Here is an 18,448-nt window from a genome sequence, read left to right on the forward strand (position 1 = left end):
TTCTTAAATTCAATTTTTTGGATAATTATATTTTTTTCTAGACTACTATTTGGTTGGTCCGTGATAAAAAGTAAATTACTTTGAATATTTAACCTAATGTTTCTTTTGTCTTGCTTTTGTTTTATTTTTTTACCACTTTTAACAGCAGACACACACACACACACACAAGTTCATGTAACTTGTTTGGCATAAATAAAGATATTTCAGTTTTGAGCATCCCAAACTGTCAAGAGCCATTTATAAAATGTTTATCCACGAAATGCATATTGTAAAATAACAACGTTGTCTTGTAAATCAAAAATAAATCATGTAAAGTTTTCGTCATCTTTCTACAAATTGATGTCCCAGTTTGGTACCACGAGAAAATACGTAACATTTACTCTAACTAAAACGTCTTAAAGAAATAATAATGTTGGATATCACTATGTAAAATTACAACTTTTCTTTATGTTCACGCTAAAAACAAACCCGTGATTTAGGCAAGTGTATTCGGGTTTATATTTTATTTGGGGCGCTGATAAACTAACACTTACGGTATTTAAAAAACAACAGCCCAAAATCTATTGGTCCTTCAAACGGTGACGTACTTGACTAGGAACTGGCCGAGTGTTTTGTGAGGTTTGTGTAAACACTATTGATGCGCGCTCGGATCACCGGATCGCACGCGAGACTCTCCGCCAAACGATCAGCACCTAAATCACGAATTCAACAGATTTATTCGCCATTTAAGCGACGAGAATGTCCGCATCGGGCGACATCCACGCGCAGCTGGCGTCGATCCTCGAGCGCTTCGCCCAATGCGCGCTGCTGGAGATGAGTCGCGCGGTGGAGCAGGAGATGACGCGCCGCCAGATGGAGGTCGAGACCCTGCTGGTGAAGCTCCAGTTCACCGAGAGCGAGCTGCGATCAGCGCGACAGAGCCAAGCAAACCTGCGCTCCGTGGGAATACAAGTGCACAGCAGCGGACAGAGAGGTGCGACGCTGCGCTCTTTCATCTTTAATCGCGATTGAATAACTTGCGTTTACGATGAAACAACTTCCTATCGCTGCTGACGCGTGCTAGCCACGCCCCTTTAACCTGTCACACAACGCCACATCAAACTAGTCTAACCAGTGATGGTGAAAAGATGCATTTTCGGATGTTTTCCTCTTAAAACGTTGTTTCTCATCCCTAAAACCATTGTTACGCGCGCGCTGGCTTGAGTTTGTACACTTCCGCTTGTGCTCGCGGAATTTCACGCCTGAATGCTTTCCGAATTTAACGCAACACGACATGGGCTTCGCTAAAATCAAATCCCATTCATACGATTACTTGTGCTGCAAATTTAAGTGCTTAGTACTCTTGCAAAAACATATCAACATAAGTATCAGACTGATGCATACTGGTGGTGTTATTATTACTTACTGGGATATTTTCTTTCTTTCATGCAACATCCAGAAGATTTCTCACAACATCCAATGAAAGTGAATGAAAGCTGTCTAGAAGATGGCTTGTGCTCTATATTTAAAGTCTTGTTTAGATAGTACTTAAAACATAAGTATCAAATTACCAATAGGGATGATTTACTCGTGCACCTAAAAAAAGATGATTCTGTCATCGTTTCATTTATCATGCAATTCCCAAACCATATGATTTTCCTTCTTTCATGCAATATTCCGAAGGTATTTAACATGCAATCATGCAGTCATTTGATAGTTAGATAATTAGTTGTTAATCACAAATAATTTACACTCTTTCTAACATGTCTCATGGACAGTTTTTGGGCAATAAAGTTTTATATATATTTAGTTTGTCTCTTTAAAATTAAAAAAAAAAACCTTGGCAGATTATTGCTGAAGTGAAAAACAAAAGTTATAGAAGTTTTGATATTTAAAAAAAAAAAATTGTTTTCAGTGAGGTTTTGTTTAAGCGCAGTACCTAATTTTATAGATATTTTCTAATAAAGTTGTCTCTAATAAACCCGTCATTGTATATTAAGAATATTATTCAATATTGCTAAATTCATAACATGAGGCTGAGTAAATGATGGCAGTTTTGTTTTGAGCGTTCAATCCATACAGATGCATGCATTGTTACTGTTGTGTTTCATGCTTTTTCCCACCATTTCTTTTTCTGATGAGAAGTGAACCTCAACCTTGTAAAGTCCAATGAAAATCATGATGGAGGAACACAGACAGAGACGCACACAGACGATTCTTCAGCACAGACATTTGCACTAAATGTAAGGATTGCTTCATTATTAGATTCTTCGTCAATATTTGTTACACTTTGTCTTGATTTCTTGTCATTCTCAAACGCAGGAAGATGGAATCAAATCCATTCAGATCAAAGAAGAGCACATGGAGGACAAACAGTGGGACAGCGGACCGAGTAAAACACATGCACATTCTTAAAATAACCATGCTTTTAAAAATATTGATAGAGCTACCATGTATTCACTTTTTTACGTTGTCAAATATAATACAATAATCTACATTCTCCGTTGTTTTATACTTGTTTGAATGATTCCACACTGTCTTTATTGTAGTATCTCCTGCTCTTTGCCCGTTTGGTCCAGAGGTGGAGGACCAGGACAGGTTCAGTGCAGGAACAACAGAACCAGCTAGAGAGGGTGAGAGATCAGTACTAGTCTAACTAACTAGTCTTTAGAATTAGGGACTTTTTTAGCAGCTCTATGAAGCATCAGATTTAGTGCACAGTATGTATATGGCATGCTGAATTATTGTAAAGTTGGGGTGTAACGCTAAAAATGAGGTTTGGTAGAACTGGTTTAGGTACAGTAGTGGGTAAAACAGAACATAAAATTGCTTCTTTCTTTTTTTATTCATCATTGATATATTGAACAAATTGTGGTTCTGTTTTTAACCCTCTGGTGTTGTTAATGTGGTCAAAAATGACAGATTTTTTATTATTATTATTATTTCAATGACTTGAATGTCCTTTAATTTTATATTTTATATTTTTAGGTTTCATTATGATGCTAAATAATATTTATGGAACACGCCATTTATTACATGTTGACCATTATTTTTTGGAGAATAGACCTGAAAGTGTAATTTCCAACTAGAACTGTCATAATTCTTGAAAGGTTTGGAGTGCAGACTTAAACTTGGTCTCTTTATAAAAAATTAAAAAGTGAAAAAAAAATGAACTGAAACTAAACATTTTTTTATAGAAGTTTATCTTTATTTTTACGAAATGCACACAAAAATAATAATACAATTAATTATTTATTTATAAAAAAAAATTATATTAAATATATTTTCCAAAATATGTTTTACTCTAAAACTGCAAGAAAATCAAGGCTGTAAATTTAAACCAGATGTGTTTCAAATTTGAGGTTGATATAGCAAAAAATGAGCTTTCAGTAAGGTTTTGTTTGAGCGCAGTACCAAATGTTTCCACTAGATAAATTCGCTTCCATTCATTTCAATTGTAATCATTTTTTATTTTTGACCGTGAACAATACAAACGTTACTGTTTTTTTCTGGACCATTTTATCTCATCGAATCATGTGTGTGTGTGTGTATATATATAAATTTTTTAAATATATATATTTATTTTGTGTGTGTCACATAGTAAGTACCAAAACATTTACCAAGTTTTTTACTGTTCCAGTGAAGTAAAAAAAAAAAAAAAATTATAAATAAATAATAATAATAGTTTTCCACAAAAAAATCACTGAACAACACCAGAGGGTTAAATAAATTAATTTATAAATCTAGCTGTGATACAGTGATTATTGGGGTTCGGGTGAAAAACCTAGGACTAGTTTGAAAAGTAGATTCTAAAAAAGTAATCCAAAATTCCTGAAAAAGATCTTTGCCTGAACCCGATGGGACCCGACGGGTTCGGTCGGATTCGGGCTTAATTTATATCTTATTAGACAGGCTTGGCTCAGGCTCGCGCTCCGGTTTGCGAGGTAACCGAGCGGTCATGTGATGTGTTTTTCGATTAGCGCGAGAAAGATGCGAAAAGGTGCTGAGTAGGTGTAACGGAGGCTTGCCTCTGGTGATTACGTTTTGGTTGCACCAGCAACTAAAGCAAAGTCTGAGGTGTGGAAAAGTTTTGACCATGTTTATAATGAGAATAATGAATGAATAATGACGCACCGTCAGTGAGCGCAGGAACGCGCTGAAGACATCTACAGTGGATTCAATCATTTTCCTCCACAAAAACATGTAGACCTAGCCTAATCTCTGTGAGTAAAGGTTTTTTAAATGATAACTAAATATTCACTGAGTCTTAAATGCATAATGTGCCGATTGTGCCGAGCCTTTGTCATGTTGTAGGTAGTGTGAGTACTACCATCCCACCAAGTCTCAAGTCTCTACCTTTTATTGCACATAATAGGTGCATTGTCCTCACCCTCCGCTCTCTGTACTTCAATCAGCAGGCAGTGATTTCATCCTGGCGAGTAAAATAAAGCCAAGTGGATTGTGGAATTCACCCGTTTCTGAGGAATATCCCATGAACGCCGAAACCCAGAGTCTGGACGTGTCTCCTCTGGAATCAGGCGAGCCATACGAGAACCGTCGACTGGATCCGAGCGCACAGCATCACATGGAGGACGCGTACAGACCGGAGGAGATCCCGCTGCGTGTGAATCCTTCAGCGGCGGAGAGGAGCTCTCGCTGTCCTCAGTGCGGAAAGACCTTCACCACACGCTTCTACCTGAAGATCCACCAGCGCATCCACACCGGAGAGAGACCCTACACCTGTCCACAGTGCGGCAAGGGCTTCTACTGTAACTCACACCTGATCTCACACCAGCGCTCGCACACCGGAGAGAAACCCTACAGCTGCGAGGAGTGCGGCAAGTCCTACTCACACTTAAACTCTCTCAAGCTGCACCAGCGCAGCCACACCGAAGAAGAGGCGTATGCATACTGGTGACTCATCAATCGACTCTGTGTGACATTCCACACATATTTTGTATGATAAATTATCAAATAACATGGCTTTGAGTTTTATATACTGCCATTTTTGAGTAGCTGGTCAACTGAATACTTTTATATCCTTTTTTAATCTATTTGTTAAACATTGTCTGATACAGAAAATGCATTACCTTTATATATAAACTAGTGCTGTCAAACGATTAATCGCGATTAATTGCATCCAAAAAAAAAGTTTTGTTTACATTTTATGTGTGTGTGTTGTGTATATTTATTATATGTATATATAAAACACATACAGTGTATATTTTAAATATATATTTACATTTTACATACAAAATGTATTGTATATATTTAATATATAAACAAACTTTTTCTTAAAGTGAGTGAGTGAGTGAGTGACATACAAATATATACATACAAACACATGCATGTGTGTGTATATATATATATATATATATATTTATATATACACACACATATGCTAACAAAAACTTATTTTAGATGCGATTAATCGCAATTAATCGTTTGACAGCACTACATTTTTAATTTTTTATAACCTGTAAAACCTGTGCTATGCTGTATTTTTTGTTTGTGTGGATTATTTATTATGGGAGCACCATTTTGCTATTTTACAATAAAAATCCATGACTTTCTGATGGATATGAAGGATAAAGTCCTCTAGTGTCTTAATGTAATTTTCAATGAGGGGAAATAATTTAAATAAATCAAATCAAATAATACGAATTGAGGCAGTAATTAAAGCAAGAGAAGCCCCTACCAAGTATTGAGTACATGTACAATAAAAGAACATACTTCCCAGAAGCCCAACAGTTCACTAAAAACACTTGGGTCTTTGTTAAATGTGAGCCAAAATCATCAGAATTAAAAGAACCAAAGACTTCAACTACTCCAGTCTGTGTGCACTGAATTTATTTAATACAAGAGTTTCACAATTTGACTTGAATTACTGAAATAAATGAACTTTTCCAAGACTTTTCTAATTTATTGAGATGCACCTGTAACTCCGACTGGATTCATCTGAAAGAGGAAAGTCATTTACACCCGGGGTGAGTAAAACAGCCTAATTTTAATGTTTAGATGAATTAACCCTTTAAAGGTCTTGAGTGTTTGCCGTGCTATAACCCGCAACATGCCTTTTTTAAACAACAACCATCCAGTAATAAAACCAATTATTTTAAATAATATTATACTTTAATTCATTTTTCTTCTTGATACAGACTTAATCAGGTTCTGTAATTGTCCAAGTTGTTTGGTGGCTTTATGAACAAAAGCTGAGAAGTTAAAACACAAAGACCTGAAAAAAATATACTCTGTTTTTTTCAACATAATAACAATAATAATTATTATAAATGTTTCTTAATCAGCAAATCTGAATATTAGAATGATTTCTAACGGATCATGTGACTGTGGAGTAAAGATGCTAAAAATGTAGCTTTGAAAACAGAAAAAAATTACATTTGAAAATAAAATCAAACAGAAAATAGTTATTTTAAATAGCAAAAATATTTAAAATTTTACTGTTTTGTTGTACAAATAAATGCAGGCTTGGTGAACAGAAGAGACTTCTTTAAAAACATACAAACATCTTACTGTTCGAAAATCTTTGACTGGTATAATGTAATAGTCTCGGTTTTATTAGAAGACATTTCACAACAGGAGAGCATCTCCGAGCTTTCCTTCCTCGTCATTTGCTCGAGTTGAACCGAGTGACGGTTCGATGGACCGTGAGCTTCCCGTCGGACAGGAGCCGAGGCTGGGATTGGATCTCTGCACACGTTCCTCACAGAAACACCAGGAAGAGGAGGCAAGCATCCACCCTGAGCTCTCGTCTGCTCTCTTGTCTTCTTTCTGTTCGCCGTGTGGTGCTCGTGAAGCCCGTCAGGAGGAGCCAGCAGCAGAGAACTGCTCCTGTAGATGGAAGGGAACCTCAGAGCGCAGGGATCCCGGTGCAAGTGAGTGTCGGATCTGGACGGTGTGAGTTTAAGGACCGGCGGCTGAAGAAGATCTGGAAGCGTGTTTCTTCTGCTTTGGAGCTGCTCTGATTCCGATTTAAACTTCAAATCTGTTTTTAGGGAACAGGATTGGTTAACGTTGAACAAACTCTGTACCAAATGCCACTTGCACTAGCCTCCCAGGTAAAAAAAAAAAGTGCACTTCCATAATATACTGTAATTGTGTACTTAATATCGTCTTTTGAAAGTAGCATCCCATCTAGAAGGTAGAAAATTAGGGTTATCTGCTATGGACATGGCTTTAAAGTTGCCACTCCTTTTAGTTTCTCTCTCTCAATTTGTTTTTATTTTCATATTTTTCTGAGATTGGGGTACCATAAAGCCTAGAAAACAAAAATGCTCTATTTTTGCACACTAATTTTGTACTTAATAACCCTATACTAAAAATGATTCTTCACTCCTTAAGATAAACATTAGATCATCTAAATGTACTCAGCTGTGCTATTTTTAGACTAATATGCGCTTTTAACATTCTGGCCCGGTTTCACAGACAGGGCTTATCTTAAACCAGGATTAGACCGTAGTTCAATGAAAATTTAAATTAAAATTAAATTTCACTTTAAAATTAAAATTTATGCATTTAGCAGACGCTTAAGCGACTTACAGTGCATTCAGGCTAACAATTTTACCTATCATGTGTTCCCGGGGAATCGAACTCACAATCTTGTGCTTGTTAACCCAATGCTCTACCACTTGAGCTACAGGAACACAAATTAAGACATTTAAGCAGCTTTTATAAAAATGCCTTAGAAGGAAATGCTACAGATGTCACTGACATATTTCAAGAAATGTCAGAGCAAGATATTTTTTAGTTAAGATGACTCAAATACGCATTTTGGACGTTTAGTCTGTGAAACCGGGGGCTATCTTTGTATTTTAAAAATGCATTTAGTCACCACTTGCAGTAGCTACACTTGAGTTGACTGGTTCAAGATGTGACCCAAAGAAGAAATCTATTTGAGTAACTCACAGGTGGGAAGAGAACACCCGTGCTCTCGGTTCTCCTCCTCTTCTGTGTTTTTCTCGCAGCGCTGGCTGAGATTGCCCAGGTTTTGGATGGCCAGCCAAGGCTCCGAGCGCAAACCCTGCCGACAGCGAGTCTCGCTCCTCGAAAGTTCAGGAGAAACCTCACCGCCTCCTCGAAAGTTAAAAATGTTCTCGCCCTCAGAGTTGGGAGAGCTGGTCTTGAGCTCGATGTCCGAGGGCGACATGCAGGAGACGGGCGAGCTGTCGGGCGACGGAGGGACATGCGGGTCGCAGCTCAGATCGGTGGATATAATGATGATGTCTCGTCCCTGGGCTTTGCAGGCGTCCAGCAGCACTGTAAGTGTGTCCTGATCGTGGGCATTGATGGCGTAAACGAGGGCCGAGCCTCCGGCGTAGTCCTCTGTGCTGGGATCTGCGCCCGCCGCGGTCAGAGCCAACGCCACATCCGGCCCGGCACGCTCCATACAGGCGTACATCAGAGCCGTGCGGCCCGTCTTGTCCTGGATATTGGGGTCGGCCTGGTTGTGAAGGAGATACTGGATGAGTCTGAGCATGCTGGATCCGCACTGATCGCCCCGCAGAGCTCGGCAGGCGGTCAGCAGAGGCGTCTCTCCTCGCTGGTTTCTCTCGTTGACCTGCGCTCCTCCCTCCACCAGAAGACGAACCAAGCGCAGTTTGCCCAGCCGAGCGGCGCTGATGAGCGGACTGCCATCCAGCGGGCAATCTGGTGACTCTGTCATGACTGGGTCAATGAAAGCAAAGTCAGTCAATTCAGCTTAAACCAGTGGAAGCTTAGATTAAGACATAAAACATTTAAATTATGAGAGTTTGGGTATTATGATGTAAAACATCAAATGTCATATGATGAAAAAAAATCATTAACTGAAAAAAATCTAAATCATCAGGGGAAAAAGTTTCAATTATGAATTCTGATATTTATAAAGTTCAAAGGGGAAACTGAATCTCATAATTTCATATTTGAGAAAAGTTAATAATATGAGAACGATCAAGTCAGAACTATGAGATAAAGTCATTTTGATATTAAAATGTCGATATTATGACAAAACGTCAAAAAATATAAAATTTTATATAATTGACAGAAAGTATGTGAACCATAAATTAGAGTAAAAAGCTAAATCGTGACATAAATCAGAATTATGAGAAAATATCAAAATTATGGCAATGTCAAAATGAGATAACAATGTCATAATTGATATAAAACGTTAAAAATGTTTGAGAAACAATGTCTAAATTGTGACTCGAAGTCAGATCTTTGAGATAAATACAAATGTATATTAAAAAGTCAAATTTCTGACAAAAATTGTATAACTGACATAAGAAGTGAGTATAAAGTCAGTATTATGAGATAGTCAAAATTATGGTATTTATAAAGTTGAAATTGAGATAATTGCAAGTTTGGCGTAATTCGGACCTTTTTCTGAATTTACATCTCTAATTTGAGATCATGAGAGTAAAAGGTAAACATTAGAATAAGAAATCAAAAGTCAAGCTTATGACACATTGTAAAATAGTTATCACACAAAAACTGAAAATGATTAGAGCGAAATGTCAAAATTATGAAAAGGTGTCAAAAATAAGTCATAATGTCATAAATGACAAAAATATGAAATTATGAGGATGTCAATTGTAAAAATTGAAATAAAAATACATTATGATAAAAATGTCAAAATTGTGATAAATTCATAATTATTAGTAAAATTCATAATTATAAGAAAGTAAAAATGATGTGATATGTAATCATTTCAACCTTTTATCTCATAATTGAGTCAGTTAGGACTTTATTATGACAAATTATGACTTAATGTTGACAGTTGATTTCTTGTCATATTTATGACTTAATATGCAATAATTTCCTTTTATCTCATAATTGAATATATCATCATTTAGACGTTTTTTTTACAACGGCAAAAAAAAACCCTAAAACAACAACAACACAAATCTTATCTGGTGGAAATGGCCTTCCATATATTTTCATTTGCTAACGTTGTTAAAAAATAATGTTTAATTTGACTATGTTTTTTATTATCCCAGCACATATTAAACATTTTACTGCTCATCAGACACAAATGGAAACACATATGAATAGCAGCAGTGTTGTAAGGGTTAAATGATCTCTGACTGAAATGTCATAGGGCTGCACAACAAAAGCATCAGATGGCAGCTTTGAAATGCCTTCATCTCTATAGGTGTGCTCTCTATTTTAAAACAGGACAGAGCTTGAAAGTGGCTTCTGACGCTCCTGGATGGACAGATTTGAGTTTATGATCACTTCCAATAATCTTTGTCAGTTTTATTGAACATGCACAACATGCAAATATTTTACTGGGAGAATTTATGTAATTGCTGATTAATATAGTTTGTACACATTCTCATCCACGTTGCGCATTAGTTTAAGTCTTTACTGTCCTAAACAGGTCGTGACAAAGAATATTTTTTTCCAATCCCTTATTTGCTTGAGAATCGTTGCTACTTTTTAGCACATTGTGTGTCCCTAAATGCACGTATATGTAATAGTTTATTATATTAATTATAATGTAATGTACCTGCAGATTTGGCTAAGACGATCCTCCGAAACGAGCTGCACCTTGATCTGGAGCCGCTGCTGAAGTGAAGAGAGAAACCCAGCGAACAGATGAATGTGTGTGTGTGTGTGTGTGTGTGTGGATGAACACACATATCAGACTGAACTATGGGGGGCCATACAAGCCATAATTCATTCTGGCACTCTCACACACATACATTCTCCATTTACATACATACATTTCTACTCTCACACACATATATTCTCCTTTCACATACATACATTTTACTCTCACACACTTACATTCTACTTTCAAATACATATATTCTTGCTTTACACACATAAATTCTCCTTACACATACATAATTTTTTTTTTTGCTTTCACACACATGCATTCTCCTTTTACATATATATATATTTCTACCTTTTTTGGTATCCATTACTTCCTGTATAAGCAGGAAGTCACTCTCAGACCAGGAAATACATGAGCAAGACCTGCTCAGCTCTTCCTCACAATTTTACAGTTATGCTATTTTCTTTTAAAGTCATCCTGTTTTCTTTTCAAGTACATATTTTAAGTTTTTATTTTTAACAAATCATTATGTAACCTACGTGTTCTACAGATCTGTGTACAAGTTCTAAGACACTGATTTTGATCGTATTAACAGGGCTTAACGCTAAAGACATTTTCTACTGGTCCACTTCGGCCAGTGGTTTAATTTTTTCTTTACTTGCCTTGGCAAAATTTTTACAGGACTTGCCACAATCAATAAAATCAATCAATAAGACTAATTGTTTTGTATTGTAATAAATAATAACCACTTTGCACAAATAGGTACAATAGTTCAAAGATAAAACTGAAATAAACCATGCTTTTTCAGGTCTTTCAGGTAGTCCTAACTATTCCAGTTAAGGATGCACTGATCAGGATTTTATTTATTTTACAATCAAATGAGCCGATTCCCATTCTCGTTGCCAATGTTTTTTTTTTTTACATTTATTAAATGTTTATTTTGCTCTGTTACTGGCCAAACTAACCTTGAGCAAACATTAGTTTTATTTCCTTAATTATATGTGTGTCTGCACTATGTTTGTAATTTCTGTACTGGAAGCTCCTGATGAAATTTCTTCTGTGTGTAAACACTTGGCAATAAAGCTCTTTCTGATTCTGATGAAAATGCTAATTCAATCTCTGACAGCAGGTGGCGCTTATAGATCACTATTCTAGCACTGAGTTATTGCTGCACGCAGAGCTGCAATTAAAAAAAAAAAATAAGTAAATGAAAATCTAAAAATAAATAAACCGCAATGAGTCTTCAGTTATTTAAATAATATAAAGATATCGCTGTCCCTAACTTGCAACCTACCACTTTATTCACTTCCTAAATTAAATAAAAAAAATAAAAACCTTGGACGCTTATAATAGATCTATCTGGCAACACGACTGAGGCTGAGCTCGCGTCCTCAATCACAACTCGCTCAAAGGACGAGGCCATGTAACCTTTTCACAATAATAATATTTATTTATTTTTTAAAACCCAGATAGCTTGCTGAAATACATCTGCGGCTTCCTCATCTACCTCAGCCATGCTGATCAAGACCTGTCACGGTGAACCTGATCGCGCCTAACCTGACTTCCGTTTCCACTATACTCCTTCCGTTTCAACTAAACGCCTTCCGTTTCCACTATACTCTCTCTCTCGCACATACATACATTCTTCTCTTACATACATCTATATATGTATGTGTGTATATGTATGTGAAAGGAGAATGTATGTGTGTGAGAGTAGACATATATGTATAAGGAGAATGTATGAGTTTGAAAGCAAAAATATATGTATTTGTAAGGAGAATGTAAGTGTGTGTAAGAGTAGAAATGTATGCATGTGTAAGAAGAATGAAAGTGTGTGAAAGAAAAAAATATATGTATCTGAAAGGAGAATGTAAGTGTGTGAAAGCAAGAATATATGTATGTGAAAGGAGAATGTAAGCATGTAAGAGTGCCAGAATGAATTAAGTCTTGCACGGCCCCTCATACTGAACTTCAGACACTCACACTGAAGAGTACCGTTCTTTATTGGTCAGCGATCATAGATATTTTCAAACAAATTTAAGGGAATAGTTCAGCCAAAAATGTAAAATTACTCTACCATCCAAATATAGGATGAGTTTTTTTCTTCATCAGGTTTGTAGAAATGTAGCATTGCATCAGTGTCTCATCAATGGATGCTCTGCAGTGAATGGGTGCCGTCAGCTGATAAAAACATCACAATAATCCACAGCACTCCAGTCCATCAGTGAACATCTGGAGAAGACAAAAACTGAAACACATCCAGCATTAAGATGATTTTAACTCAAACACATAGAGTCTATAATCCATAATAACACTTCCTCCAGTGAAAAAGTGTTCTGGTCTGAATCAGGAGAGAAATCTGCACAGATCAAGCAGCGTTTAAACGGCTCTAAACAAATATGTGAGAGACAACAGCAGATGTACTTTTTCACTGGAGGAAGAGTTATTATGGATTATAGTGCTGTGGATTATTGTGATGTTTTTATCAGCTCCCATTCTGACGGCACCCATTCACTGCAGAGCATCCATTGCTGAGACACTGGTGGAGGTACATAAATGAGGTTTAGTCCTGTCCAGCCAGGATTCGCTTCAGACCGCAGAGAAAGTCCTTGACCAGAAAATACATATTTATACCTGATGGACATGTTTAAAACAACCAATAACAATTTGATTAGTTCCACTCATAATGGCCTGACTTTCAGCTGACAGTTGTCCCACTAGAGTTTATTTAATCATGTGATAAGCTTGCAGACTTCTGACACTCACTCCAGTTTCCTCAGGCCTTCACCTTCATAGAGGCATAAGCACATGCAGGACATATTTATACATCAACAACATCAGCATATTATTTTAAGAGCATAAAATAGGAATCCATAACCATTCCATTCTCTGTCTTTTAAAGAAAACATTTCATTCTCTGCCACAGCTGTTAAATATACAGATCCCATTACATCAGAATCAAATACACAGATGTTTTGCATACTTTATGTTCAGCAGGCACCTGCACACATAGACATGAAAGGGGGCTTGAGCACCTGCCCTTTTTATTCCTGGAGAGAAAGTGCCCTTTTTTCTGGGATGCTTTTTTTTATTTTTTGAAAAATAATATATATTTCTGTTTGCATACAGCTTCCCTGTCAAACAAATATATTTATTGAAATATAGTATCAAATATCAGGTCAGGAGTTCTGAAGCGCTCCCTCTCCCTCTCCCCCGATTGTTAAACCCGATTGTATTGCTTCCGCTAAAGAAAATAGTCCGCTCCGTCTCTACGGTTAGAATCCTGTTAGTCCATAGCAACGCTCTGTTTTTCATGGCAACGGCCATGTAATAAAATAAGTTAATAAAATAAGCATATATCACCACCAGGTGATATGCTTTAGTTATTTTGTTTATCCTATTTACCTGCATTTCCCTGTCAATTAGATGCAAATGTGCGCATTTTAACTAGTTGACGCCTAATTTGCATACAGAACGTCCCCAGTTATTGACTTACATCAAGAGTCTTTCCCCCTGAAATGTAGAAATCTAAATTGGTGAATTTAGAAGAAATCCACAGATGCAAACAGATGGAGGATACACTCTAAACAATGTAGTAAATCTGAGTAACTGCATCTGGTACATTAATAAATACAACTAAGTAGAAATAAGTTAACATTAAACTTTAAAAATAACAATATTTATAAATTAACTATTTAAGTAATTTAACTTTTTTATTTCCTCGAAACCTTTATAAAATAGTATTCCATACCGCCACAAATACATACATGACATTGGCTTTTATTGAATTTTTACTCAATTATTTTGGTAAGTTTAATTTTTAAGTGTTATGTATTCTGATAACACCAAAATATTTAAAATGATGTAGTGCCTTGTGCAAAAATAAAAAAAATTATTAGTAAAACACGCCCCTCTGTTTGATGCAGTTATTTAGGTTATTCTAAATATGAAGAGTTGAGATGAAAAATCCTCTAAGTGCCATCTCAGAATCAGAATCAGAATCAGAAAGAGCTTTATTGCCAAGTATGCTTGCGCATACAAGGAATTTGTTTTAGTGACATAAGCTTCCAGTAAACAGAGACAACAACACACAGACAAAAAAAAAAAAAAAATTTACAGGAGAATTACAAATTGGCAAATAAATAAGTGTATAAACAATTGTGCTATAGATGATAATGGAATAGGATTGAGTGAGATGCAGGAATGTTCTAGGATGGAGGGGTAACAAATAAATATAAGGATATTGCACATTTTTGCATAAGCATAAGTTTAAGTGGGAAACATTTAACTGTTCATGAGGTAGATTGCCTGGGGGAAGAAACTATTCTTGTGCCTTGCTGTTCTTGTATTTGCGGCTCTGAGGCGCCGGCCAGATGGCAAAAGTTCAAAGATGGGGTGACTTGGATGTGAGGGATCCAGAGTGATTTTCTGAGTCCTTTTCCTCACTCTGGATGTGTACAGTTCTTGGAGGGTGGGCAGAGGAGCACCAATAATCCTTTCAGCAGTCCGAACAGTTCTCTGTAGTCTTCTGATATCTGATTTTGTAGCTGAACCAAACCAGACAGTAATTGAAGTACACAGAACTGACTCAATGACGGCTGAGTAGAACTGTTTCAGCAGCTCCTGTGGCAGGTTAAACTTCCTCAGCTGGCGAAGGAAGTACAACCTTTGTTGGGCTTTTTTCACAATGGAGCCAATGTGATTGTCCCACTTCAGGTCCTGAGAGATGGTGGTTCCCAGGAATCTGAATGACTCCACTGCAGCCACAGTGCTGTTCATGATGGTGAGTGGGGAAAGTGCAGGGGGGTTTCTCCTAAAGTCCACAGTCATCTCCACTGTTTTGAGCGTGTTCAGCTCCAGGTTGTTAAGACTGCACCAGACAGCCAGCTGCTCAACCTCCTGTCTGTAAGCAGACTCGTCACCGTCCTGGATGAGGACGATGACTGTAGTGTCGTCTGCAAACTTCAGGAGCTTGACAGAAGGGTCTTTAGAGGTGCAGTCGTTGGTGTACAGGGAGAAGAGCAGAGGGGAGAGAACACATCCCTGAGGGGCACCAGTGTTGGTGGAGCAGCTGTTTGACATGAATTTCCCCAGTCTCACTAACTGTTGCCTATCTGTCAGAAAGCTGGTGATCCACTGACAGATAGAGCTAGGAACAGAGAGCTGGGTCAGTTTGGTCTGGAGGGTTGTTGGGATGATGGTGTTGAAAGCCGAACTAAAGTCCACAAACAGGATCCTCACATAAGTCCCTGTTTTGTCCAGATGTTGCAGGATGAAGTGCAATGCCATGTTGATTGCATCATCCACGGACCTGTTTGCTCGGTACGCAAACTGCAGGGGGTCCAGTAAGGGTCCAGTGATGTCCTTCAGATAAGCCAGAACCAGTTTTTCAAACGACTTCATGACGACAGACGTTAGAGCCACAGGTCTGTAGTCGTTAAGTCCTGTTATCTTGGGTTTCTTTGGAATGGGGATTATGGTGGAGCGTTTGAAGCAGGAAGGCACTTCACACAACTCCAGAGATCTGTTGAAGATCTGTGAAAAGATGGGGGCCAGCTGGTCAGCACAGATTTTCAGGCAGGCTGGTGTAACGCCATCTGGGCCTGGTGCTTTTCTTCTTTTGTTTTTCTTGAAGACCTGGCGCACATCATCTACACAGATTTGAAGAGCAGGAGGTATGGAGAGGGGGATTGCAGCAGGTGTTAATGGTTGTGTAGGGAGATGGTCAGAATGGGTGTGGTGGGTTTTCAATCTACAATAAAACTCATTCAGGTCGTTAGCAAGTCGTTGATTAGCCTCAGTGCAAGGGGATGGTGTCTTGTAGTTTGTGATCTGAAATTTCCTTCAATAATGATCATTTTTTATCAAGCTTGTATGTTTATGTTCACTTATTTCACATTACTGGCAATGAAAATTACCTATTAATTGTCATTTAAGTTAAATTACTGAAATACGAGCTTGAAAAAAAAAAGCTCATAAGAAAATTTCAGATGGCACTTCGAGGCTTTTGCATCTGAACTCTTCATACAGTATATACTTGAAACTAGTAGAATAGAAAATGTGTTCAAAACATGCACATTGTGGAATGGTTTCCTTTGCTGCTCTATAAACCTATGAACACTAAGGAGACCATGGTTTCTGTGAACTGATTATTTTGTAGACATCTTTTGAAAATGAAACAATTGCGTGAGTTTGAGAAAGATAAAATTAATTTTATAAATAAAATAATATAATTATAAACTTTTTAAATAATTGTTTTTTAAAGGAAGTCAGAGTTGCGTTAATATATATATATAATATACTTTTTTGTTTAAAAAAAAAAACCTATTTATGAGAAGTGCCCTTTATTTCACTTGAGGCCCTGCCCCTCAAAATGTCTGTGCACGTCCCTGATGTTCAGTATATCCGTGATAATATATCTGAAATACTGTTTTTAAGTGTTTCTGAGCTAAGGGGAAAGGTTTTTGCTTTGTTTTGTTTATTCACGCATGCATTTGAAATAACAAGTGAAAAGGTTTGTTTCTGCTGCAAATTGGTACATTTTCACCTCCACATAATCACTGTTTAGAACGTTTGGATTTGTTTCTGATGCAAAGTAAAGGATTCTAGTCTATAATTACTAAAAACTAGATTTTTTTTAAAAAGACATTTGTGAATTGGATCGTTTTGTCGCAACTTATGCACAAAAAGTATATGCATGTACGTGAGGTAATATAGTGCATGTTTTGACTTTCATGGACTTTCTCAACACTGTCAGTATTTTCTAGAACCGTCTGACCGTCCTTCACTAACACTGTCTCAAAGTGCTTGAAAAGTTTCCTTGGACTCTTTGCCGAGTCACAACATTTTTCGTATATGTGTAGAAATGTGTTTACATGCCTGATCCTTCACACGATTCCTGTCTAGGGCTGGATGACCAGATATCATGTGATAAAGACATGCATTGGAACAATGCACTGGAATTGTGCCATTGGATTACAAATGCTGTTTAGAAATGAATTTATTCATTTGCAAATTCTGCCCTTGCAATGCGAGGAAATGCTGCTGAGAATTGAATGTTTTAATGTTTTCCTCAGACTTGCTTAGAATATTAGGATATGTCCTCTCATAATTAATATCTGCTTGTATTTTCTACTATGCAATAAATAAAATTAAATACATAAGTGCATTAAAATATTAGAAGAATAGCCTAATATTAAAATTCAAGGATTACAAATTCTGCTGAGAAATTAATGTTTGTTATATATAAATTGTTTATTTTTTTCATTATTAATTATTAATGTAAAATATATTAAACATTAGTAAAAAAAATATTGAATGCAAATATTTATTTTTTAAATGCGAAGGGGTTAAACTTACACAAAGCATTCTGATTAAGAAACTGGATTTCTTGTTGCATGTGTACAGCATTAAATGAAATGTGTTTACGTGATTGATTTCATACGTGCATCTACATTAGAGTTCAGATTGTTCCCTGATATCGGTTCACTGCACGCACGGAGTCGGTCAGCTTTTGTCTTCCGGAGTCCAGAAGCATCCATCCTCACGTTCTGGATGCACGAGTGGAAAAATCGAGAAGGCGTCGGAAACGATAAAAGCGAGAGCGCGCGCGACGCACCGGCAGACCGAACCGAAACCGCGGGAGGTGCTTTACGTTAGAGATAACATACGTTAAAGGTATGTCTGGTGCATTATATTTTGTTGTAGTCTACCTATTGTCTAAAGTAAGCTATTATTTAATCATATTTTAAATGCAATAGGCTGTATTTCATTAATGCATATTGCACAAATGTGACCCTGGATCACAAAACCAGTCATAAGGGACACTTTTATGAAATTAAAATTTATGCATGCACCTAAAAGCTAAATAAATAATATTTCTATAAAATATTAAAAATGTATAATTTTGACTCA

The 18,448-nt window shown here is 36.9% G+C and overlaps 2 protein-coding genes across 2 annotated transcripts; one reads left to right on the forward strand and one right to left on the reverse strand.

The window, feature by feature from the left end:
- Positions 1-566: 566 nt before the first annotated feature.
- On the forward strand, positions 567-5,294 carry LOC132095950 (zinc finger protein with KRAB and SCAN domains 8-like). The gene is made up of 5 exons (XM_059501043.1): positions 567-973; positions 2,122-2,222; positions 2,302-2,371; positions 2,529-2,612; positions 4,395-5,294. The coding sequence occupies exons 1-5, from the start codon at positions 739-741 to the stop codon at positions 4,895-4,897; spliced, it is 993 nt and encodes a 330-aa protein (XP_059357026.1). The 5' UTR covers positions 567-738; the 3' UTR covers positions 4,898-5,294.
- Positions 5,295-6,506: 1,212 nt separating this feature from the next.
- Positions 6,507-8,659, reverse strand: LOC132096940 (ankyrin repeat domain-containing protein 34B). Its single transcript, XM_059502625.1, has 2 exons — positions 7,903-8,659; positions 6,507-6,982 (listed from the first exon to the last, which is right to left on the reverse strand). The coding sequence occupies exons 1-2, from the start codon at positions 8,657-8,659 to the stop codon at positions 6,507-6,509; spliced, it is 1,233 nt and encodes a 410-aa protein (XP_059358608.1).
- Between the last annotated feature and the right edge of the window lie 9,789 nt (positions 8,660-18,448).

Source organism: Carassius carassius, chromosome 20 (assembly GCF_963082965.1).
Source record: "Carassius carassius chromosome 20, fCarCar2.1, whole genome shotgun sequence".
NCBI lineage: Eukaryota > Metazoa > Chordata > Actinopteri > Cypriniformes > Cyprinidae > Carassius > Carassius carassius.

Excerpts from the sequence above, each read along its gene's own strand:
- LOC132095950 (XM_059501043.1), top strand. The coding sequence starts at position 739 with ATGTCCGCATCGGGCGACATCCACGCGCAGCTGGCGTCGATCCTCGAG. Across the intron at positions 2,223-2,301 it reads CACAGACATTTGCACTAAAT|GAAGATGGAATCAAATCCAT; the intron begins GTAAGGATTGCT and ends TCTCAAACGCAG. Across the intron at positions 2,613-4,394 it reads AACAGAACCAGCTAGAGAGG|CAGGCAGTGATTTCATCCTG; the intron begins GTGAGAGATCAG and ends TACTTCAATCAG.
- LOC132096940 (XM_059502625.1), bottom strand. The coding sequence starts at position 8,659 with ATGACAGAGTCACCAGATTGCCCGCTGGATGGCAGTCCGCTCATCAGC. Across the intron at positions 6,983-7,902 it reads CGGGTGTTCTCTTCCCACCT|ATTTGAAGTTTAAATCGGAA; the intron begins GTGAGTTACTCA and ends CCCTAAAAACAG.